The sequence below is a fragment of the Coffea eugenioides genome, chromosome 6 (assembly GCF_003713205.1).
Source record: "Coffea eugenioides isolate CCC68of chromosome 6, Ceug_1.0, whole genome shotgun sequence".
NCBI classification, from domain to species: Eukaryota; Viridiplantae; Streptophyta; class Magnoliopsida; order Gentianales; family Rubiaceae; genus Coffea; species Coffea eugenioides.
This window is the reverse complement of record NC_040040.1, coordinates 20,739,346-20,763,794: the sequence shown is the minus strand read 5'-3', so window position 1 is coordinate 20,763,794 and position 24,449 is coordinate 20,739,346. Positions and strand designations below refer to the sequence as shown.

At 34.0% G+C, this 24,449-nt stretch overlaps 2 protein-coding genes across 3 annotated transcripts; both read right to left on the bottom strand.

The window, feature by feature from the left end:
- Positions 1–599: 599 nt before the first annotated feature.
- Positions 600–1,617, bottom strand: LOC113773444 (sigma factor binding protein 1, chloroplastic-like). Its single transcript, XM_027318094.1, has one exon. The coding sequence runs from the start codon at positions 1,460–1,462 to the stop codon at positions 1,016–1,018; it is 447 nt and encodes a 148-aa protein (XP_027173895.1). The 5' UTR covers positions 1,463–1,617; the 3' UTR covers positions 600–1,015.
- Positions 1,618–12,451: 10,834 nt separating this feature from the next.
- On the bottom strand, positions 12,452–21,632 carry LOC113772847 (transcription factor-like protein DPB). Of its 2 annotated transcripts, none has more exons than XM_027317330.1 (9): positions 20,766–21,632; positions 20,251–20,330; positions 19,988–20,031; positions 17,411–17,473; positions 17,142–17,288; positions 16,927–16,995; positions 16,685–16,783; positions 13,242–13,312; positions 12,452–13,021 (listed from the first exon to the last, which is right to left on the bottom strand). In XM_027317330.1, the coding sequence occupies exons 1-9, from the start codon at positions 21,020–21,022 to the stop codon at positions 12,787–12,789; spliced, it is 1,065 nt and encodes a 354-aa protein (XP_027173131.1). In that variant the 5' UTR covers positions 21,023–21,632; the 3' UTR covers positions 12,452–12,786. The 2 variants fall into 2 exon arrangements, with proteins under 2 accessions (XP_027173131.1, XP_027173132.1); XM_027317331.1 differs by having other exon boundaries at positions 20,251–20,324.
- Between the last annotated feature and the right edge of the window lie 2,817 nt (positions 21,633–24,449).

Below are 24,449 nucleotides of genomic sequence, written 5' to 3'. Positions count from 1 at the left end.
GGAAAGAGGGTGAAGGGAGATAGAGATGAATTCATAGACAAATGAGAACATAATGAGATTAAAAAAGAGTGAATGAACGATCCTTGGTTGTGAGCTGAAGAGACACGGTTTCTACATTTTTTTTTTGTTTTCATAAGTATATACCTCATTCCATTATATTGTGAATCATCTATTAGACAAAGGTCATTATAGTTGTATTATTGTGCTAAGGGAGGTCAGTATAAATTTCAAAATTTGAGGGGAGCTAAGTGAAATTGTCATAACCTCAGGGGAGGTTTTTGAAATTATCCCTTACAAATATCTTGCATGAATATTCTAATTGTGCCGCGTGTAAATTGCTTAATTTTATTTCCACAAGTGACTCTTCTGACGGCCGCTCCTGCCCGTATCCGACTCTTCTCATCTATGACTTGACAAGAGCCTCCACAGTCTTTTACAACAAAATAGCACTAATCTTTTAGCATATGTGGTTGGCCAACAAAGATCGCTATCATGTACATGTTATAGATGGATTTGGGGCCATCCCCCCGTACATGTTATAGATAGCAAACTAGACAGTACTTTCTACCCTTCTATTCTTTTCAAAAACATTAACCTGGACCTCAACCTTTAGGCAGATACTACATTAGAACTCCTTCATTCACAAGTCTTGACCAAACTACATTAAATTTGCCCTTATCCAGGGAAGAAAGGTGCTATCCCTTCAATTTATGGGGGAAAGAAAAGAATTAATTTAAAAAAAAAAGCAGTGGACAAGGTTAACTACTTACGTAGCTAGATCTCGAGCCATTGACGAGGGCAAACTTTTTCTTGAGCAATTGAGCTGGATCTTGACTAGGAAAGAGATCAGCAAGCCTGTCTTTCAGTTGCTGCACTTATTTATTTGAAGTAGCTATTGTTACAGACAGAATTACAGACACAAACAAGGTTAATTAATTACCTAGCTAGCATCATATTTACCCATGAACCATACCATATCAACTTACCCTAATGGGTACACCAAACTTACATTCTATCAAAAAAGACTTTTGAGCTCATCACCATGAATACTAGCCCCATACCACAAATTTGAAGCAACCAATCCAGGAAAACCCTCAGGCATAAACAAAAGATCATCATCCTCACGGTCACATGTTCCATATATATTGCAATCAGCTCTTTTTGGCATTTCATTTTTGGGTTGCACCAGTGGTTGTTGAACTACATGATCATCCTCCATAGTCTTCAATTCAGTAGAAACCTCCTCCTGGCAGCTGCCACCGACACTGTCTGTGTCCGAATACTTCGTGGGGTCCGGCATATCGGCATCTTGGCCAGTCAGTTCTTGCACCAAAGCTCTAAATTCTGAGGCGCTAGTCTTCACCTTCATGGGATTTGATATGTACACAACCTTGACTGGCTTTTTCTTGTTTTTGGGCTGTTTGTTTGTCTTTTTCTGATTTACGCTCAGCATTTTATCCATTTCACTGAGTGAAGCAGAACTTGAAGTCAAAAGGGTTTCTTTTATGGTGGCTTTGGGTACAGTGGTGATGCAGAAAAGGGAGGTTTCCGGGAAAGGAAAGCAAGGAGTGGGAGGAAAACTGAAGGAAACAGAGGTGTCCTGATAAAGATATTTGGAAAATTTGTAAAGAAAGAAAAAGACAAAGTACTATATAAAGATGGTAAGCCCAGGCTCAACTAAGGGCGCGTACATCCGGTGTTTGATTTGATTGGGATCACTGGATGCGCTTGGATAGCTGTTAGTACAAAAATTAATGCAGCAAAAATAAAAGTAAAAATTTACACACAAACCAAAAGGGCAAAAAAAAGGGATAATTTTAGAAACCTCCCCTGAGGTTTTTGATAATTTCACTACGCTCCTCTGAGATTTAAAAAATTACATTTACCTCCTTTAATTTGATAGTTTTAGTAACAAAATCTTAAAATACTAATATTGACTTAATCAAATTTTTAAATGAATACCCAAAAATACCCTTATATAATGAATTTTAATTTATTTTCTTATACAATTATAAGATTGTCTAATATAATTATAAGGAAAATATGTCAAATTTTTCATGTCTATATCTACTATTTGATAAACAACTATAATAATAATTTTATCATTATGATAGGATACTTTTGATAGTACTTTATTATGAATTTAGATTTATAAGATAGAAAAAAAATGTTGAAATAATTCATTTAGAATTTATAAATTTTTTGGATAGTGGGATTATCATAATTTGGTAGTGATTTTTGGGCCATTTCTTTTTGATTTATTATTAATTTTAGTACCAAAAAATAGAAAATAAAGATCAGCAAAAATATTAGATTACATATAAACCTAACTCGTGAAAAAAATCACTAGTTCGATATTTGATTACAATAAAAACTAGAAACAATAATGGTAGTTCTATAGTTTTATTGACGAAAAATTGAAAAAAAGGGAAAAAGAAGGAAAAGATGAAAAAAATAATTTTAAAACTCATTCTAAGTATAAGCATACCAAATAAGGGAATTTCATTAAAATATATAAGGGTAAAATTATCATTTTAAATGATAAGAAAGGTATGTGTAATTTTTAAACTTCAAGGGAGCTCAGTGAAATTGTCAGGAATCTCAGGGAAAGTTTCTGATATTATCCCAAAAAAATGTACGAAGCCAGGAACAGAAGTACAAAAGTTCAACGTTGGAACAGTACGTTTTAATCAAGAATAAGTGAATAACAAAGAATGGCACGGGAGGTTTTAAAAGTTTATTAAACAATATAGTAACATTCTTCAATTACAAAAGTCGGACTACAAGTCCTTAAATTGAGAAATAAAACCATAAAATATATTTCAATACTAATATCTAAATATAATCCAACTTTATTTTCTAAACTAACATTGACACAAATTCTAATCTAGTAACCAAATAATAAATCCAATTCTAAAACAACTAAAATTTTAAATAATTTGATTTAATTATTCTAACATTGCATCTCTTAAACCAAACTCTTCAATGTTGTTTTTTCCAATGCCATTACGAGCTTGAATTGCCATTGCAATCTTTGTAGCGGAATAACTCATGTGCAAGTTCAATTTGCAACTAATCTTCACTTTCTTCTTCACGCATGGGGTAGATTAAGCTTATATTTTGTACACAATTCAATAGTTAATCCCGCTTGATCAAAAAATTCATTAGTGTTCACCCATTCATCATTAGGACCATCATATTTATGATAATCATCTAGACAATTTTCAAGAAACAACAAATCATATCTTTCCTTTTTCCAATAATTTTTACTACAAAAATTTGCAATTCCACAATTCTAAATAATTTTATCTATCCTACCAATAAAATCAACAAAATATTATTCAAATCTTCATTCAAATAGATCTTTTCTTTGAGAAAGTCCCTATCCATGGCAACTCACATACAAACTTACATAACTTCACGAAAATTTAAGTGTCTTCCTTGCTAGAATTTCTTAATTTTCTTAGCCTCCCTAGCTTCATCCTTGATCAAACTCCATTGTAGAATCAATCACAATAATTTGGCAAGACCGTTTTCCCTGGTTATTATACAACAGAAGGATTTTCTTATCGTTGTCAATACTATAATTTCGACAAAATTCCCTCTATCCAAATTAGGGCCAATTTTTTCCCTAAAGTCAATAAATGAGTATCCCAAAACTAATCCTTATGGTCCAATTTTTCAATATACGGGTATTCTATCACAACTGTACATTTCTATAATACAAACTACTTTATCACAAATTTTACATACCCTCCAGGCCCTATAAACATTCCAAAATCAAACTCTTGAATTAAGAGTTTCGATACCATTTGCTAGCCCATAAAATCACAGAGCGACAGTAAAACTAAAAGCTTACACACAAACAATCAACAAGGCGAACTAGCCGCACGGCTTTCTTCATCAATGAGCAAAAAGGGACATCCCGAAACCAGAAACAAGAGTTCAACATTGGAACAATGCGTTCTAATCAAGAAGAACAAAGAAAGGCATGGTAGGTTTTCAAAGTTTATTCAATCAACATAATAACTTTCCTCAACTACAAAAGTCGGACTTCATGTCCGTAAATAGAGAAACAGAATCATAAAATTTATTTCAATACTAACATCTAAACATAATTCAATTTTATTTTCTAAACTAACTTTGACACCTATTCTAATCTAGTTTTCAAATAATAAATCCAATTCTAAGACAATTAAAATTGTAAATAGTTTGGTTTAATTATTCCAACAATATTGAGCCAATGTCGTTGTCCATATAGAAACTTTGTACACTATTCAGCATTTGCTAGTTTATGCTTGTACCGTGCAATAATAATTAATTGGATTGTAGTGCAACCCTTTTAGGGGAAAGAATCAGTCTTCATCCTATTTTATTGAGTAGTGGCATTTTGGATTAATGTAACTGTACCCAATTTGTAAATTATTTGGCTAGCTTGTGAAGGATACAAGCTGCTAAAGAAAAAGGCGGATTCTCACTCATGTTTGTACACCATTGACCATTCAGCATTTGCTAGTTTCTCTTGACCTTTCTATCAGTGTGGAAAAACAGAAAGTACTAATTACAAGTCGATGACAATGGTAGAGTCGTAGGTGCCATAATAATAGGGGTATTTTTATTCAATTTACATAGCTAAAAAGTAAAGAATTATTAGAGATATTTTTACTGTAGCACTTTTTGTGATGTGATATATGTGAAATAAAAAGATAATTGAGAAGATAAAAAGGTGTGTTGGAAATTGTAATGATGATGTAAGCAAATATATTTTGGCAAATAAACCGCAATCCAAACAAACCACTGTCAGTAACAAATAAGTAAATGCTTCCAAGAATGTTTTCAGACTTTTCTTGTTTCTTTCTTTTTGTTTTTTTTTTTTTTACTTTGAGAATATAGTGGTAGATTATACTGTTCAAGCAAAAAAGACCCATAGTAACTCTTAAAAGACATGTATGTCATAAACAATCACACAGTCAAAAAGTTTGCCGGTAACAAATTTAAAGAATATGAATAATCATTCCCCAGATAAAATTGATGTCGGTTTTTCTCTATTCTTTTTGAATTTTTCCATTCGAGAATTTACATACAACTACGATATTCACAACAAAAATATTAAGAGTAACTCACTACGAAAAGTACATATGTCATTTACAATCAGAGGGGAGAGTGTTAGCCTTTAGAATAATGTCATTTTGCTGTTCTTGAAGTTTTGTAGTACGTTTATTTGCACCTTGGATACTTATGTTGGATATTTACACCACAAAGTTATGAAAACATGCATGCCAAATTGCCCTAACCTCTCATTAATTCCTGATTAAAGTGAGTACATAAACAAAGAACTAAACTATATTACATCAAAATGTAGAAAAGATTAGTCATGTTCTTAATAGATAAATAGTAAGTAGTTCTTTATTTACTAACAAAATGTATCAAAAATTCCTTGAACTTACCTTTAAGCATAAGTAGTGGTATAGCATTTTGTTAGTTTTGTTACTAAAGTATTGATTTGCACATCTCAAAAAAAGTTCTTGCACAACTTTTATTTTATTTAGATCGAAATAAATATATGAACAAAAATATATAATATGAAAAATATGTAGTAGGCATAAACAAGAGGGTAGACTTGGAAGAGAATTGTGTGCCAATATTTTTGTTTCACTTTTGATATCACTCTTTATGACAAGAATTAAAATGAGGTCAGTGTAATTTTTAATATTAGAGGATATTTAAGTGAAATTGTCAAAAACCTTAGAGGAGGTTTCTGAAATTATTCCAAAATTTAACCCACTTTTTTACATTTTAATTTGCTAATCCTAATCCGTAGACACGCGCCCTGCTGGCACACGTCAACTTCGTACAGCAAGGCTGTGCTATCCGCATATTAATATGCACCACGTGGCAAGATAGTAGCCAATCCCAATCCAGACATCACGCTTTCGTCATAGAATGATGCCATCATGTCGACTTCAGACCTCATGCGACTGCTTTGGCTTGGCTTAGCATCCACGTGAATGGTACACATTTTGGATGTTTATCTAAATATTTACCCTAATTTACTATATAGTTATTTTAGAAAAAAATATTGATATCTGTCCAAAACATTCAAAACATCCTCTGTTTTCTAAAAATTCACCAAATCCCTTCCTCATCATCTACCACCGACAACCTTGCCATCCACTACCGGTACCCAAATTAATGTACTTTTCTTTTGATTTTTTTCTTTTTAAGTTTGCAGGTATTTTAAATTGTTACTATAGATGGTGTTGCAAACAAACTTTCTTTGTTTTTTTTTTTTAAATAGACCATCCAAACAAACCCTAAGTTCACCAAGAATGTTTTTAGTTTTTAAAATAATCTCCATGGATGTTGGAAATATGAAACTCATTTAATGGTGTAAATAAGCCGAGTTTAATCGAGTAGCTCGTGAACTTGATTCGCCAAAGGTCGAGCTCAAACTCACATTGATCGAGTTTGAACTCGAATTCAAGCAACTCGAACTACTTGACGAGTGAAGTTCGAGTTTAATATGTGAAATTCAAAACTTCATTGAGTTTAATTGGGTTCAATTAAACTTCACATAAATATATTTTGTTAAATTTTTTATTGATTACTATCAAATGCCTCGATTAGTATCTATTTTATACCTTTTGTATAATTATATAAAAATATAAATTTATATTTCTTAAACTTGATTATGCTGAATTAAGCTCAAAACAAGCTAGATTGGGCTCGATAAGTTCAAATTCGAGCTCAAATTCTGGTAATACAAAATAAAATCGAGTTTAACTTTCAAGAGTTCAACAAGCTCGAACTTGAGTCCATATTTTTTAATTCGAGTTTCATTGGACTCGATTACACCTGTAGATTCAACAATAAAAATTAGGAAAACATTTGTTTTGAATGGAACGAAGGAACTGTAGTGAAATTACATAAATTATAATAACCCTATGAAAAACTGTAAAATTTGGGAAGATAGTGGATTTTAGCGCGAACCGAATGAGCATCCAAAAAAAATAGAAAGGGTTTGTCACACACGATCGCTGTTAGGGTGTTGATGAATGCGTACCGGTTGTGAAAGTTTTATGTACTTAAATTTACCAATTGAAAATCGGTTTGAAATTGTTGTAACTTATGCTGTATATGTATGACAGACCTTGTTAAATTTCGTAGTTGGTTCAGTGGACAGATTTATTCTACAGTAATTTTGGAAACTTCAGTAATAAAATCTATCTGTTTATTTCATCAACAGATCAAAACCACAAGTAGAGCAAAACAAGAAAATGACAACACTCATATTCAATCATTTGTATGGAAAATAATCAGTAGATAACTCTGTGGTCAAGACCAAAAAATTTCGTCAAGAACTCGTGCATATACAAATTTCTGGTGGATATTTCATTCAACCTTTGCACATAGTGGGCTTTTTCTCCGGTTGTTTTCGTGTCGAACTTTACAAGACTTATTAGATTGCGTGTTTCTCTGTCTATTTTTAAGTTGAATACTGGACCTTTTTTGTTTCCTAGAACGCCAAAGTATACATTCACTTTCAAGATAACTTTTCCACCAAATGATTAATGATATTCATTATGCAAGACAACTTTTCCACCAAAGAATTAATTATATTTATCATCCAAGATTAACTTTTGTCTGACTATACTACTTCCATCAATAATATTAAGAGAAAAAGGTCAAAATATTAAAAAAAAAAAAAGGGTTAAGATGCAAAATGTAGATGATGAATTAGTGATGAGGAATTCATAGCGAACAATAGTAAAAGTAGTCGTAAAGGCTGCATCACAGTTCACATCATCAGATTGTGATCAATGTAGAGAATGTGATCAGAGGGAGCTCTATCCTCAAAGGATGCTAAATAATATGATGGCTACCATAACACTTATGGAAAAAGTGGCAATATGCATAAATTGAAACATTTATGCTAATTGTAGACTTCAACTACTACTGAGTTCAAGACTTCGTAGGAGATTTATTGGTCAAGTGTTTTTGCTAGATTCATTGGTCAAATACTTTTTGGCACCTATGCTGATTAATCTTGGGTTGTAAGATATAAAAAAAAAAATAGCATAGAGCTAAGGAATTTTGATTATCCTTCTAGAACTATGGTTAGATCATCTCCATCTACATTAATTTTCTCTTCCATTGACGGCTTCTTTATTCCCACTCTTGTCCTTCTTATATAATTTTACAAAAAAAAGAAAAGAAAAAGAAAGAAAGAAAGAAAGGGACTTGGGTGGTAGATAAGATCACTAGTTCAAGGATCTTGAAGTTAGAATTCTGCAGTTCAAATCCTTATCTTTTTATAACTTAATATTTTTTGCTTATTTTTCTGTTCTCATTTCTGGTATACCAATAACTTCATTTTTATACTCAAGATCGCAATCATGAAACATGAACCTCTATAATATTTAAAAGACATGATGACATGAGGATCCTCTGATCATCAGTATAAAAAAGTAAGTGACTTGAAAAATACAGTAAAAGAAGACAAAAATCACAAACATGGGTCAGGATGAGCAGAGGTAGAATAACAATAGTGTAGCATTCACCTGCTGGTCACTTGTCAATGTCTTTATAAACAAGGCATGGCAAGAAGACGGCGCAGCTTGAGTTTTCAATGCTGTTTTTCGTCCTAAATTTGCCAAACAAGGATTTTCTACTGCATTCATTGATCTTCTACTAGATAAAATAACTGCTAGTACTAGGATGTCACCCTTGTAAATTTTTTTATCTTTGTTGATAGAACGGCAACACTTGTATCATTTTATTCTATAGGAAAGAAAAATCTTAATTGAGTTATATAAAATGTTAAAGAAAAGAGCTATCTAGATTGTATGCGTGTATTGACACTATAATTTTTTTTTTTAACTACTAAGTGTTAAATTTGAATTCTCGACCTACAATTCACCGAGAAATTTAAGTTTTAATTTAACAAATTGGTTAAAAACAAGTGGACAAGTTGTCTTTGCCCTTGTATCGTTTGAGTCATATCAAAAGAGCTATCTAGACTGTATGCATGTATTGACACACTATAATTTTTTTTCAACTATTACGTGTTAAATTTGAATTCTCAACCTATAATTCACTGAAAAATTTTAAGTTTTAATTTAACAAGTTGATTAAAAACAAGTGGACAAGTTGTCTTTACCCTTGTATCGTTTGAGTCATATCAATTTGCCCTTGTATCGTTTCAGTCATATCGGCAAAGACAACTTGTCCACTTATTTTTAACCAGCTTGCTAAATTATATGAATCACAAACTGAAAAACAAATGTCGTTGAAACAAGGACGTTGTTGCCGACCCCTAGGACGCATTCATTACTCACACTCGTCATGGTCCACCAGGTTTCTGTCATTTTTCAAGTTCATAAATATCTCTGGGGATGAAAGACGTTAAATAGCTGAAAAATGGACCATTTTGTCTGCCTCTCATGTGTTACCTCAGTCAATCAATTCGTTATTTGATGCTGGCTACAACCCCAGCTTAAATTTATGGAACTCAGCAATTACATTAATTTCCGCGATCAATCATCATATGTGATAACATGAAACTTGAGAGCTAGGCTTTTAGATGGAAGAAAAAAAATTCAGCACAAATTAACATGACAAAGTATCAATTACATGCTTCAAACATGATCATGTAAAGTTTGAAGGGAAATGGACACAGAAATTAGTTTTGTTGTTGTTGTTTTTTCACTTCCTGCTAAATCTGTATGGGCCAAAACTCTGTAACGTACTCGGTCCAGATACCGTATACTTTTTATTTTGCACGTCCCAAAATATTTATCATGTTTTAAAAAATTAAAATAATAGATTTTACTTTTTGTTACACTCTTTTTCTTTTATATATCTTTTTAAGGATGAGATGTGGCCTGCCAATTCATATTTTCGAATTTTAAGGCGTAAAGTTGAAAATATTTAAACAATTAACATGACCTATATAAACACGCCAAAATTAGCAACTTGAATTCCGAAAAGTACAAATATTTACAAGGGAGGAAGTTTCTAATCCCCAAGTTGGCTGCTAAATCAAGTGGATCCATGAATTCTATGGGCGATAATTGAAATTACCATCCATTGGCAAGAACTTCTGTGTATGAGTTCCTCTTCTACCTCAATGAGGTGATTCAGGTTAATTTGATTACCACTGTTGTGTGGAAGCATTTTAAATTGAGCTGACACCAATATCACCTGGCTCAATAATGTTTGAAAATTTGAGGTTTTGTTCAAGATCAAATTGACTTAAACATTATCACTGCAGAAAGACTGGAAACTAATGTGTCAATACCGTAGCTTGATAATTATTTTCTTCAGTGGCACAATAAAAGAAAGAATCCAGTTTTTTAAGTGCGCAGAATTCATGAAACTTGTGTTCCTTTCCAGAAGTTAGAAATGAACAGTTCTGGTCAATAATGGAGTTCAAAGGCTTCAATTTTGTAGTTATAATCTCACTTAATTTTAGAATGAAAAACAAAATGGTAAGTATGTAAATGCTCTACAAACTTTGACCAAAATCAACAAGGTATTTTATCCAAAAATATATGTATATATATTTGAATATACAAACACAACTATGCGACTAAAGTGTCACTACTCACTAGATAGGATGAAAAAAGGGCACATCTCTTTGTTCTCATATTTTCGCTCTCCTTCCTATACTTAATAGTGATACATCTCACAATCGTACTATTTTGCAAAATAATTTAATAATTTTCGCTCTCCATGTTTATCAATCTTTTTAATCCAACGTCAATAATTTACACCTACTCTACCTCTATAATATCAGGAAGGGGACAGACTCAACTAGGTCATTGAAAAACGAACGGAACTAAACCAACAATTTCTAAATCAGACTAGTGCCCTTTAGCGCCGATTGAATTTGAAGAAGCCACGTATAAGCGACAATTAACCGGAGATAAGGGTTGCACCCTTCACTTCTCACCCCAGAAAGGCTACTTTAAGGGCCACCACAAAATGTGCAGCAAACAGCAGCGTCCTTGCTACCCTTGAATCAATTTAAAGCATGTCGGTTTGGAAAAGTGGAAGTGAGCGGTATTGCATAAAACACACAGGAACAAAACAAAGCATCCAGTTATACACGGGACATCATCAGGCTGTAATCGTACGCCTAATAAATGCTGCATTTAAGCTCCACGCCATTAACTTTAACAGCACTGAGTTTCCTAAAGCAGTGAAACAGTCTGGGGAACTCCTACTACTAGAATTGGACCATAACAGATTGTGATGCTTCTCCTAGAATTGGTCCATTTTTGCACGGAATACTCTGTTTTGGGACCACGAAATTAAGAGAGGCCAGGCCACCTGTGTTGAAATAGACGGAGGCAACGACAAGAGAGGTTATGGAGAACAGAAAATGGTGAGGCAAAGAATTTGTAACGAAATCAACAAGAAGAAATTTACCAAGGTGGTATTGCCAAAAACTAAACAATCCCAAGTTGCTTACCTAGGCGATCCTCAGCCCAAAGGGAACAGAAAGTTTTACCCACTTCATTCTTCCCAGTAGCAGTGCTAGGTGCCAAATGAGCATAGATATATAAAACTTTTGATTTTGTCTTTTATGCTGTTTTTGTCTTCTCTTCATCTCTGTAAAACTGACTGAGTCTGTAATTGTGCATATTTCTGATTTTTAAACTACTAGCTCCAATACACAACATGAAAAACGTGCCTCATACCTAATTGGCCTATATGACAGCAATGAAAAATAACAAGATAACTTTGTGGGTCAGTGAGACATAGGGATGCCGAACCACTCAGGCCAGAGTCACTCTGGCCCTCCTCCTGCCTCTTTGGTTTTGGTGTTAGTTGAAAGATCAAATCTCCGACTTGTGTTTTCAATCAAGTGTTTTTCGAAAATTTTAGCTAAAGAGTGCACAAAACATCCGTTTAATCTGATAACAGTTCAATTCTTTTTAGTTTTCTATTGATTCCTTTGAATCTATTCCTTACTCTTAAACGTAGAGTAGAAATAGGAGTAATAATAATATAAAATTATCGTGTCAATGGAGAGAGAGAGAAGGAGAGAGAGATGCTAGAAAGTTAATTATGAAGCTTCATTTCAAAGGGCAGTGACAAACAAGAATTGCTAGACAGTTACTACTTTTATCGCTTCCTTTAAATGATTAATCACCAGGGATTCTCAAGTGATGATCAAACAGGCCTACACAATGATTTGCCCTATCCCCTCTTTAAGTGTGAAATTAAAAGAAAAAGGTTAACTACTTTGACAAGATAACTTGATGACTCAATGATTAGCAGATGATCAATCAAACATTTCCTGATAATGGAGTTGATGAAGCCTTTGAGCTCTGGATAATTGCCAGAAGACAAGTGATTCAATTTGAAATTAATGCAGTATGGCACAGTTAAAACTACAAGATAATGGAGTATTTTGAAAAAAAAAAAAAAAATGGCAGCAGGATGGACGGCCAAACTTCAAAAGTTGATTCAATAATTCTTCTGCACCTCAAAAAAATAAACTATAAACGATCCAGCATTGATTTGATTTCCTATTACGCTAGATGCCAAATAAACTATAAAGTACCACGAAACAATTACAAATGCCTATGCCTGATTCCACAGCTACAACCTTGAACAGTTAATTATAATAAGAAACAACAGTTTGCTACTTCTCTTCATTTTGTGGAGCCAAAACAGTAGGAGGTTATGTAGGACACAAAAAGCCCACCCAGTTCTGCCTAAATATGCTACACAATATACAGATGTGAAGAGACATGGCAGTGCTGAAAGTGCCAACTAATGCTCATGTTTGACACGCGCCTTGAGTATTCCAGGAAGGGGAGGAGAGGTGGGAGGCCTAGCTGGTATGCTTGGTATCGAAGGTTGATGGACTTGAGGCTGGAACACATTGGCCATGGAACTTTCACCTCCATCAGCAGAAACATTTTGTGGCACATTGTCACTCTGTGGCCTCTCACAAAATTTCATTGCTTTGAGAACATAATTATCATCATGTAGCTCAAAAGGAGTGCTGCAATTAATAGATCAGACAAAATAAAGCGATTATGAACTTCAGAAGGTACTGGATTGCCTATCAGAACCGTTGCACTATTGTATTTAGCATGTATGCATATTTACATCACAAACAGCATTTATAACCAGCAAATCTCTCATGCATGAGTAATTTATGAAGGCCTCATACATGCTTTACTCACACTTTCATAACCTAAAATTGTCATAAATATGCTTACCTATTGAAATCAAAATGCACCAGCTGCATATCTTCTGATATTTCCACCTCAACTGTGGCATGAGGACGAGTCTAAAATTTCACAAAGAGAAGAAAACCACGGCAATGTTAGAAGTTTTGTCAAATAAAAACATAGAGGAGTTGTAAGTGTCCTGAATCTATGAACTCTAATAAACATTCGTAGCCGTCCAATAGGAATCATTACTATGAGCTCTAATCAACATTTGCAATTGTCCAGTGGGAATCATTACGCACACTAAAATGCACTGAGGTAATCACATTAAACCTTTCAAACAAGCAGGAGATTTCAGTGGAGGACTAGCTCTTTTCGAAGCCTTGATATACCTTCCATTGCTTAGCGTATGATTTGGGATAACATGATAAAATTCTTTGATCAACCACTGGCATCAGTTGATCACATTCATTATTTATCTGGAAACTCTCAAAATTTTTATAATTTAGTTAAAACTAACTGAAAAGCAAACATAAGCTTGTGCCACAATACTTCTCAGATCTCAAGGACTTCTCTTCCAGACTATCGCCATCCTCAGCTTGAACACTTCAGACCAACCAACCACAATTTTATCTTTATGTAAATCTGTCAGAGCTACTATTGTGTCATTTGTTGTGCTCTACCCTGAAAAACATCTCACCAGTTGCAGCCTATAGAGGACAGAAAAAGAGGGTAATTATGATGAAGTTTGAATACAGGTAAGGCCATTCATCCTCGTGGCTCAGAGTATTAATTGTTTAGTTAGAACTTTTAAAGGAGATCAAGTGATTAAAGCCCTTGAACTCTGTAATGATGGTAAAGCGCCTCAAGGTGGTGACACAATGATCTTCTGGCAGAAATGCTATTTAGGTGGAAAAGGAAGACGTTATGGACCTAAATGGGTACTTTAACTACCATGAGATGTTTGCCAAGTGCCTTACTGCCATCTTTGCCCATCTCCAAAATAGGACATTAATGCAACACAAAGAAACATGGGGCATAGGTCCATCAACCTGATGCAGTCATTTCAAAATACTATTGTCAACCTGTTAGCTTTGAGACAGATAATTCTCCAGATTAAAATCACAAAGACATCGTGCACTTTTGAATGAAAGCAAGTCTTAAAATTTACAAATGGATGTTGACACAAGGATCAGGAAGGGAGGGAGGTTGGTCCTTGGAAGAGTGACGCTAAAAAAAGAAATCACAAGAAAAAAAGCAGGCTTATTACCATGAAAGCTGGGGCATCCTTCTTGACTCGGTCAAAAGATGGGCTTTCATACCAACTTGGTGAAATGATAGTGTTTTTGGTGTCCTCCCAAAAATTCTCTATCTTAACAAATGGCTTTTCATATGGTATCGAGACAGTAAACACTCTCTTCCTTGCTCTTTACTTTAGAAAGGACGATTCAGAAAGCAGAAACAGGCAGCGGTGCTCAACTACAAGTTGGAAATCATCCGCCTTTTATTTAATAAAGGCATGTATTTTTTTGCAATTCTAACAGAAGATAGGTGAAAGCAAGTCCATTCTGCTATATCTTCAAACTATGTTAGGTCTCTTGCAATTGTTAGGAAGAATAAGGTATTTACTTTTGCAAGAAACTTGCGATAAAGAATTTGAGTGCCGGGAGCTCAGTTTAGGGGAAAGCATGAAGAAAGAGGTAGGAGATTTGGCAGAAACAATAGGACAAGACTAGCACCTTGACTATCATGAAGGACTAAAATTACAGTTACTCCTACCAAAAGAAGAATATTATACTAATGAAAGCTAAACTTCTTACACACTTGTTTGCTCTTCATTGAAGTCCCATTGGAACTAATTGAAAACTAAAAGCAACTCCCTAGAGGGGTAGATCATTGAAAAAGGCACTTAGGCAAATGGGATCTGATATCAACAACTACTGATGCTAGGTGCGAAGAATTTGAAGTAGTTTAAGATAGCACTTCAATGGAAGTCTTTAGGGAAAATTTTCAAGAAACTGAGAGTTTCGGAGAAAAATTAAATAGCAGCAAGCACTTGTGGAGGTTAAGCAGATAGGCAGATGAGGTTTGAGTTCTTATGTAGCTATAGTGCAATGGCATCAGAAAAACTTGGTGGTTTGAGAAATAGCACTGGCTTTGAGAATGGCAGAATTACATTTTGCAAGGACATCAAGTCGTGATAAAGCTCTAAAAGACACTTATCTTCATTTAGGAGTGCAAGGAATATGAGTTATGTAGATTAATTTTGTGAGCATTAACATTACTGGTTGGTGTGGCAACCAGTCTTAAATAGTTACAGACCAGAGAATGTAAATTAATTAGATATTTCTATAACCTTTACGAGTCCAATGAAAAGATGGAAGCTACAAAGGTTGAAGCAACATTAAAGTTGCCTTCTGTCTATTTTGTTATAAAAGTTGGTAGTCATCCACTAGAAGTATGTCACTTTAGATATAAATTTCTTTAGAAGCAGATATGTATAACTTATGCACCAAAAGAAGTTGCATTTTCTGCTTAGGGGAGGCTACTCAGAAAAGCATCCTAAAGATGATAATTTGAAAAAAGAGAAGGGAGATTCATGCAATTTCCCATTGAGTGTATCAAAGAGTATAGAGATGCAAGGAATCTTCTTTTGATTGTCAACTGCATGAAGCATTTGGAATTCACTTTCAGCATCTGAGAAATGAGATACACAGCAGCAATATCAGAACCAGTAAGAAATTCTTAATTCAGCTGAGATTGTACAGGTAATGAAGCAGCTGCAATTCTAGACGATAACCCTCTGTGCATTTACTTTTTGGCAGAGTCAAAGAACTTGAACCATTTCAAAACTATAGCGATGAGAATATCTTCATCAACAATAATCTTTAAGAGAACTCCACCAAAGACTCCTACATACTTACAGTAAGATGAATAGTTCCGTTTTTCCTTTTTCTTTTCCGGAAATTTGGTTTTTTAAGTCACTGACCATGAGTACAGGCTTGCCAGTGCCTTGATGCCCTTTTCAACAAAGTTGTACTTCTACAGGAGAACTGCGGAGGAGGGAGGTTCATATATTTCTTTTGCCAATAAGTTTGGAAAATGCTAAAAGAACACCTTTTAGTATCTCATCTTTTGGGCTTCACATGAAACACCAAATGTCAGATAATCTAAAGCAGCTAATTCCCATTACTGACCTTTATTGGAAAAGCAACTTATACTTGAAAAACAAACAAATTTGCACCCAAAACCTACCATTAGGAGACACATGAGTAGTGTATTTGAGCACTATATACTTGAATGCAAGTTTAGACATTCAGTCTAGTTAAAACACTCAACATTTAAAAAGGAACAAGTTAACTAGCAACTTTTCCTGATACGGCCACGGCCCGGGGGGGGAGGGGAGAGAGAGATGGTCATCCAAATGCACAATTGACTAATCCTTTTGTGAGACCCTCATCAACAGTAAAGTGATAGTCAGGTATGTGTACCTGGACCAGTATAAAAGGTAACGCGACACCACCACTGGGAGCATTTCCTGACCCATACAATTGTTCGTTGCGTTGTATGAGATTCTGAAGACCTACGTACTTCACAGGTGAAAGAGTAAAAGCAGAAAGACACACTAGTCACAAGTGAATCCAAAAAGGTAATCACCATTAGATGATACTAAACAACTGCTCGAAAAATCCAAGAAACTGATAAAAATGATGCTCAGACAGGTAATTCGTACTTGTTCCTCCAGTTCTTCCAAATAGGCTGCTTTCTTCTCAATCCTGTTCCTTAATCCAAGTCGCTCATTCTGCAATTGTAACCTTTTGATTAGTTTATATCAGCATGTATAGAGAAAGAATATCTCCCTGCCATATAAGGTCTCAGAAAAAAAAAAGCAAAAAAAACTAGCAACTGAGAACAAGTACAATGAAAAGTATGCAATTAAAATCAAACCTTTAGCTCTTCAATATCATTCAAACTAGTACGTGGTAGACCCTTCCACTGTATTTCCTTTTTATCTTTTGAAATTATATCCATTGCCATAAGGACATTCAGAGCATCGTACACTCTTCGTCGTATATTTTTTTCATCATATTGTTGCTGTACACATGTGAAGACAAGTTAAAAAACACATTAGAAACCTTAACCAATTGTCATCTGTAATAACAGATAAAAGTTTCCAAAATTGAAAAAATAAACGGACCAGAAAAAAGTAGACAAACCTGGTCTGGAGATGAAATAGTATTGTTGGGATCTGCAAATTCAGCCACTAGTTCATCTGCAACCTGGAGGGCAAAGATATATATATATATATATATATATATATATATATATTAGGCAAGCAATTTCTGGCTGAAATAGCAGAATTATAAAAAAGAGCCCAATAAAATCATTTCAAGCGAACGTGGTTTATAATTCTACAGGCAGAACTTAAACTTAGTTTGAGAGCCCAAAAAACAATAAATCCCACCAATCTCAAAAGTTTAAAATATCCACAGGAAAGATTAAGATTTCATTCACAACCTCACATGAGATGTTATTCTTTTGCATATCAAAGAAAAGAACACAATTTCAACTGTCCTATTTCTATTATTTAACTTCTACAGATGAAGAAAATCAGATGATTCTAGAATTTATTAAGCTGCAAGCTACTTACAGAGTTATTGTTTGATTTTGACTCATATACAGAACGATATAAAGCAAAAAAAAAAAATAGTAATGCCTCTAGAAACAGCTTTTGCTTTTTAAATCTTTTACAATGAAATTAGAATTTCAATTTCTTTAGCCACTTTTTCAAGTGTGTACTTTTATAGTTGCTCAGATAACAAAAGCTAAAGCAACACCTTCTTAGCCTTTCCTTTAAGACAGTAAAGACCCTTATTTCTGTGGCTCCAAACAATTAACATTCTTTGCAAATCATAAAGGTTTGGGTAAAATAACAAAAAACTCCCTGTGATTTGGCGAATATTCAATTTAACTCCCTTTGGTTTGGAAACCTACACTATACCTCCCTGCAGTTTCGACTGAATTGAGAATTGGACGGAAAACATTCAATCTAACAGTTAAGCATGAAATATCAAATATTGCCCCTGCTATATGTGGAATGATTTCCATTCAATTTTCAATTTAGTCAAAACCGTAGGGAGATATAGTGTAGTTTTTCAAACCAAAGAGAGTTAAATTGAACATTCGACAAATCACAAGGAGTTCATTAATACAGGGGCAATATTGACATTTCATGTACAACCGTTAGATTGGATGCTTTCTGTCCAATTTTCAATTTAGTTGAAACCACAAGGAGTTATAGTGTAGGTTTCCAAGTTAGAGGAAATTAAATTGAACATTTGGCAAACCACAAGGAGTTTTTTTTATATTTTACCCTAAAGGTTTCTGCCACCTACTATTGTCGCGAATATGATGAAAATTTCCACATTACTCATGCAAAAAGCAAACAAGCTAATGTTCTTAGGTTAAAAGAACATAATTAGATGCAGGAGAATGTCTATCTGAAGAAGTTTCTCTTCACATGCAGCACTCAAGGGATACTGTAGTGCGAATTATAAGGAATTACAGTAATTGAGTTAGTTTTTTAACTTAAAATTGCTATTCCTTTTTGGTTGGTTTATGATTTTCCTCTTATTAAGTATCATTTAAGTTTAACCACTTGAAGTTAATTACAGTAAAACAAGTGCAGTTTACTTTTAACTTTTAAAAAGGGTTCTTTCTTGCAATCAGAAGCTTCTAATAAATAGCCCCAATTCAAAGATTTCTTGAGATTTTTCTTGAAACTAAAGTTTTATCATAAATCAAAATCCTTCCATTGCACTTTGGCCAAAATCAGAATTTCACTTTCAAAGTTCTACTGTTCGATTCAGAACACAGATTTCAAAATTCTAGTGCTCATTTCCAAGATAGGAGTATTTCACTTTTAACAAGGGTTCTTTAGCAAATCAGAAGTTTCCGAAAAACTAAGCTTATATGACACATCAAGATCCTTCTACAGCACTTCAGAGAACATCATGGCTTCAGTTTCAAAATTCTAGCATTCAATTCAGAGCACCAGATTTCTAATATTCCTAAAAAATAGCCAAACTTTCGGCTATTATCAAGATTAGCTTTCAAGACCACTTTTCTACAAATTACAAGAACACCAAATATAGAAGGAAGCACAAACAACTGAAAGAAAATAAAGCAATAATCTGTCATTAAAAACTCTCTTGGTGCTATGAAATATAACTTCTAGCCTACGAGTATATCGTTCTCAAAGATAAAGCCATTTGGCTAGGCATGAAAAGATACAAAGAGAACATGAAACAAGAGTGTAAAAAATAAGCCTAAAGTCAGAGAATAGATCTACAGAAGCAATGAATGAATTTGCCAAAGCTTTTTATTTGGGTCCCAAATTCATGAAAATTGTTAATCACAATTTTAGCTTTTATTCAGAAATAAGGCTACTTTGAATAAAATATACTAGCCTGTTTGACTGAAAGAACTAAACTTCATTGTGGGTCCACATTTCCTAGCCTTACCAAAATCGATAATATGCAGTTCTAAAATAAGACAAGTCTGCATGACCATTTAACTCAATTCAAAGTAAAAGAACATAAACATTTGCAAAACAAATCATAAGTTTCATAAACTCACTGACTAAATGGTAACAACAAAAGAATGACAGCTAATGTCCATAAATGTTCTCAATACACATGCAAGATACATAATGATCAACTAAACTACCAAAATTCATGAACTCAGACTGAAATATTAAGCTATAAAGCATTGTAAAATAGAAGGCAACTGACCTCATTGTAAGTAGTTCTCCCTTTGCTTTCTACTTTCTCACAAACTAGACAAAAGGGACAGAAGAAACACTAGTGAAAATTAGACCCGAATTCAAAAAGCTAAGCCAGAAATAGAGATCTCCAAAGAGCCACATTTTGAAATTATTTGACAACTATGACGAATAAGCATTTGTATGATCTATATGCCTATCAATAGCTAAAGAAAATGACTGCATCCTATGAAATAGTGAGATTCAAAAGAAAGGGTCATAAGAGATAGAAACCTTTCATGCTAAACTGTCGAAGCCCTCTACCAGACTTATCCCCTCCAACTGCACGTTGACCTCTTTTCTTCTTCCTGTTACTGATTCATAAGCTGAGCATGAGCAACGGTTTGCATTCAAAACTAACAAAGTTGCAGCCAAAACAGTAAGCAACAGAATATTATTTACTATCTAAAACAAGCCAACACCTAAAACTTCCAGCATATTTAGTGGCCTGTATAAAACATTCATTCATTACTCAGATTCTTTCTTCCCTTCTAATTTAGAAGAGAAGAACAACTACTTTTTCAAAGTCATAATCCACAATACGAGCATATCAGGGCACAATTGTTGGAAAAACAACTATGCTGTTTAGTCCAAAAGCTCATCAACAATTTCCACAATGGTTCATCACCAATTTCACTAACTCAAAGTCAACAAAGGGATGCTACCACACCATCACAAACCAGTTCAGAAAATTAAGCATTCAAAAACAACAATAAATTTTAATAAGAACAGAGAGTCAAAAGGGTTACCCAGCCGTCCCCTGAGATCCAGCATCATCACCTTGAATATCAAGGTTGTTTAACTTAAGGAAAGTGCCCTCACTGGCCGGAGTAGCCATTGCCGCCTCACTCCTGCTAGAGGGGGATCCTACACTGCCACTTGTCGAGACAGACTGGCCAGAAACTGTGGTGCCCCATGATCTGGTGGCTCCACCCCCTCCCCCATTCCCACCTCTAGACAGGGCTGAATGGTTCCTCTCTCCATCTTCTTGATTATTATTCACCATTTGCACTAATCATCCAATAAATGGCTCCAAAATCAACCAAACTCCAAATTAAAAACACAAGCAACAAGATTCTAGGTCTCAACAAAAATCCACATCCGGATCATATTTTACACGGTAAAAACAAAGCCCCGCCAAAAATCCAGAATCAGACCCAACCCCACGAGAGAAATCAGCAAGGTCTGTTATTCAGCAAGCCAAGGTAAAAAAAGACCAAAAATCAACTGGAAAAAATCCCAAATTTTAATGGCGGCCCAGATGAAACCCAAACAAGAAAATCGTGGGTTTTGAAGAAAACTATATAATTTTGCAGTTATAGGACTCAACGAGATGAAGAATATAACAAAAAAAAAATAGTACTGGGGTTTTGGGGGGAAAAATCCAAAATCCTGATATTATCAGGATAAATGTGGAATTCTAACCAAAAATCTCCCTAATAATACTACTAATAAAGATTTGTCAAGTAGCGGTTTCTTTGGCGCCGGGAGGATTGTGGGAAGAGGGATTTTTGCCACAAGAAAACAAGCAGTGGAATGGTGCTGAGGCAAAGGCCGTTGGTGAATTGGCGTTCTTTGTTGGTTTCTTTAGTCTTGTTAGACGGTAAAGGAGGGAGAAGGAGGGAAAAAGGACTGTCGAGGGTTTGTATTATTTTTTCATATTTATTCTCCTTTTTTTCTTTTTCTTTTGTTTTTTGGGAGATTCTTTTCTGTCTCTTAACTGTATTTGTCTTTTATCTTTTCTTGCTTATCCATTTTCTTTCTCTTTACTGTATTTGTCCTTTATCTTTTCTTTCTTATCCATTTTCTTTTCTCTCTTCGTGTCTTTTGCAAGGTTGAAAAAAGAAAAGGTAAAGTTGAAAAAGAGCACTAGATTATATATGATATAACAAATAAGCGAGAAAAAATTACAAGAAAATTGATTGGACTTCTTCTATCAAGTTAATAGGTGTAAAAAAAAAGGAAAATGACCAAATTCATCCCTAAACTTTTTTCTAGTGCTGATTTAGTCCCAAATTTTTATTTCTGGCTAATTTGATACGTGAACTTATATTGTGGCTCTAATTAAGGACTTCCGTGACAGCACCACCACAGAACATTGATTTAGTTCCTGATAGACCAAACAAATAAGGGTATTTTGGTATTTTTGAATTATCTTCTTTCTCCATCACCGAACTCTATAGCCCGTCACCCACCTCTCTCTTGGGACATGAGAAGCGAAGTGCAGTAGTAGTAAAATTTTCTTTTGAAGGACAATTGCCCGAGAAAATGATAAATCTTGATGACTTTCAAGAAATCTAGTAATGAGAAAGATAACTGGAAGTATACTATAAACAACAAATCCCACTACGTTGAAATTGAGAAAGAGTTTACCGAACTGAGGGGAAAAGCCAAAGACTTCTAATATTGAACTTGGGTCTTTCAAAATGTTCTTATGCAATCACCTTTTTAATTATTTGAATTGCAAGATCTAGTTTTGGAATAAAAATCCTATCCTATGAAGTGAGCTCGAATGGAAAGCTTTTCTCTCTTCCTTGAATCTAGGATTTTTTTTTGCAAGATCTGATTTGGAAAGCTTTTCTCTCTTCCTTTAATTTGGGAACTTTGGCTTTTTATCTTTTGGACTTTTCTTTGATGGAATGAGATCAAGAGATGCAGCATTAGCAAGGGGATAGGAGGACAATAGTAGACAAAGAGAAGAGGGAATAGGTGGGGGTAGTAGCGGTGGCGGAGAGGAAAGTGGTGACGATGGTAGGGATGGGGGAGAGATAAGGTAGGGGAAAAGGAAAGAAATTAAAGTAAAAGTTTTAAAAATATCTCAAAAAAGTTTTAAATATTAAAATACCCCAAAAACTAATGATTTTTTCTGATTTACTTGGTTTTATCAACATCCATACTTGAAGTTCCCAAAATACCCCTATTTAGCTATTCAATTAGAGGTTCGAGTGCTTTACGTGGTGGCACCGCCGCAAAAGTCCTTAATGAGAACCACAACATATATTCACGTATCAAATTGGCCAGAAATAAAAATTAGGGAATAAATCAGCCCTAGTAAAAAGTTTAGGGATGAATTTGACCATTTTCCCAAAAAAAAAAGGCAAGTACCATTTAAAATGAACAATATGTATTTTATCAAAAACTTACTTATAAGCCGTTATTGTATTATGCATAATAGTTTTTGTACCGCATATTATTACTACGAGAAGTATCTATGACTCTGTTTGATAAATTTTTCTTTCACAAAACATGCATTTCTAAAATACTAATATACAGTAACTTTTCTCATCAAATTGAATAAATACATAAAATTTATAAATAATTATGAAGGAAAAAGAAAAACTCACACATCCAACACCCTTTTTATCATCAACCACCCTTCATTGTTGCCTCCCTCCAACTTTGCTTCTCTTCTACCCACTCCTCCTTTCTCCCATCACCTCTCGTTTCCCTCTCTTTATTCTTCCCTCCCTATCCACCACTTTCCTATTGTTCCTCCCTTACCGTCCGTTCTCAAGCAGCTCTTTCCTCTCTCCCTTTTCCTCCTATCTTATCCTTTCTTTTTCTATATTTTTCTCTATTCTATTGTGTATCGTAAAATACTTGAAGAACTTTACCATACACATTAAAATTTAGGTGTGTATATTATATATTTCTAACCTTTCAAATTTTGAAAAATAATCTATAATATCAATTTGCTTGACCTATATATAACCAATCCAGCTGCAAATGTTTTTGAAAAACTATCTTCAAATATCTAAGTAGATGCACTTTTTGCTTTTTGTCAATGGAACTTGATTGTGAAATTTTGAATTGTTAAAATAAAAAATGCCCTTTGAGATTTGAAAGTTTTAAAACATTGGTATTTATTTAGTCAAGTCCTATATCTAGCAAAAAGATTTTGTGAAATTATTTGATAAATATACGTTTTGGTTTTGGATTAAGATGTTTTGAGTTGTTTAACTCAAAACTAATTTTTTCAACTAAAAAAATCTAGAAACCCATACATGGCTTACCTTTCTTCGCTTTAATAGTAATTGTTTAATATGGCTTGGAAATCATAACACCTAATGAATTACTAGAAATAGAATGGTTGCCTCTGTTCGTTATGATGTATCCTTATTTTATTTGTGTTATATGTATATACTACCATATGACATATTTTTTCTTTCAATTTTTTTAAAACAAATGAAAAATAGAGTTACCTCTTTAAATTCCACTTTAAATAAATATTCATATCATACTTAAAATTATTCAATGCGCCTTGTCAAAGATTTATATATTTATTATCTTTGTAAAAGCATGATTAGCTAATATGATGGAAAGTGTAGTTACTTTTTTTATTTCCAATTAATTGAATCGCTCGACCAATGATCAAGCAATTTCAATGATCCTTTAAGGATCCATCTTAAGATAGTCTTGTGAATTATATTATC

Bases quoted from the DNA above. Each gene is read 5' to 3' on its own strand.
- LOC113772847 (XM_027317330.1), bottom strand. From the start codon at position 21,022: ATGGTGAATAATAATCAAGAAGATGGAGAGAGGAACCATTCAGCCCTG. The intron at 17,474-19,987 runs GTCAGTTGCCTT...TTTGCCCTCCAG, and splicing joins GGAGAACTACTTACAATGAG to GTTGCAGATGAACTAGTGGC. The intron at 16,996-17,141 runs GTTTGATTTTAA...TTACAATTGCAG, and splicing joins ATGATATTGAAGAGCTAAAG to AATGAGCGACTTGGATTAAG.
- LOC113773444 (XM_027318094.1), bottom strand. From the start codon at position 1,462: ATGGATAAAATGCTGAGCGTAAATCAGAAAAAGACAAACAAACAGCCC.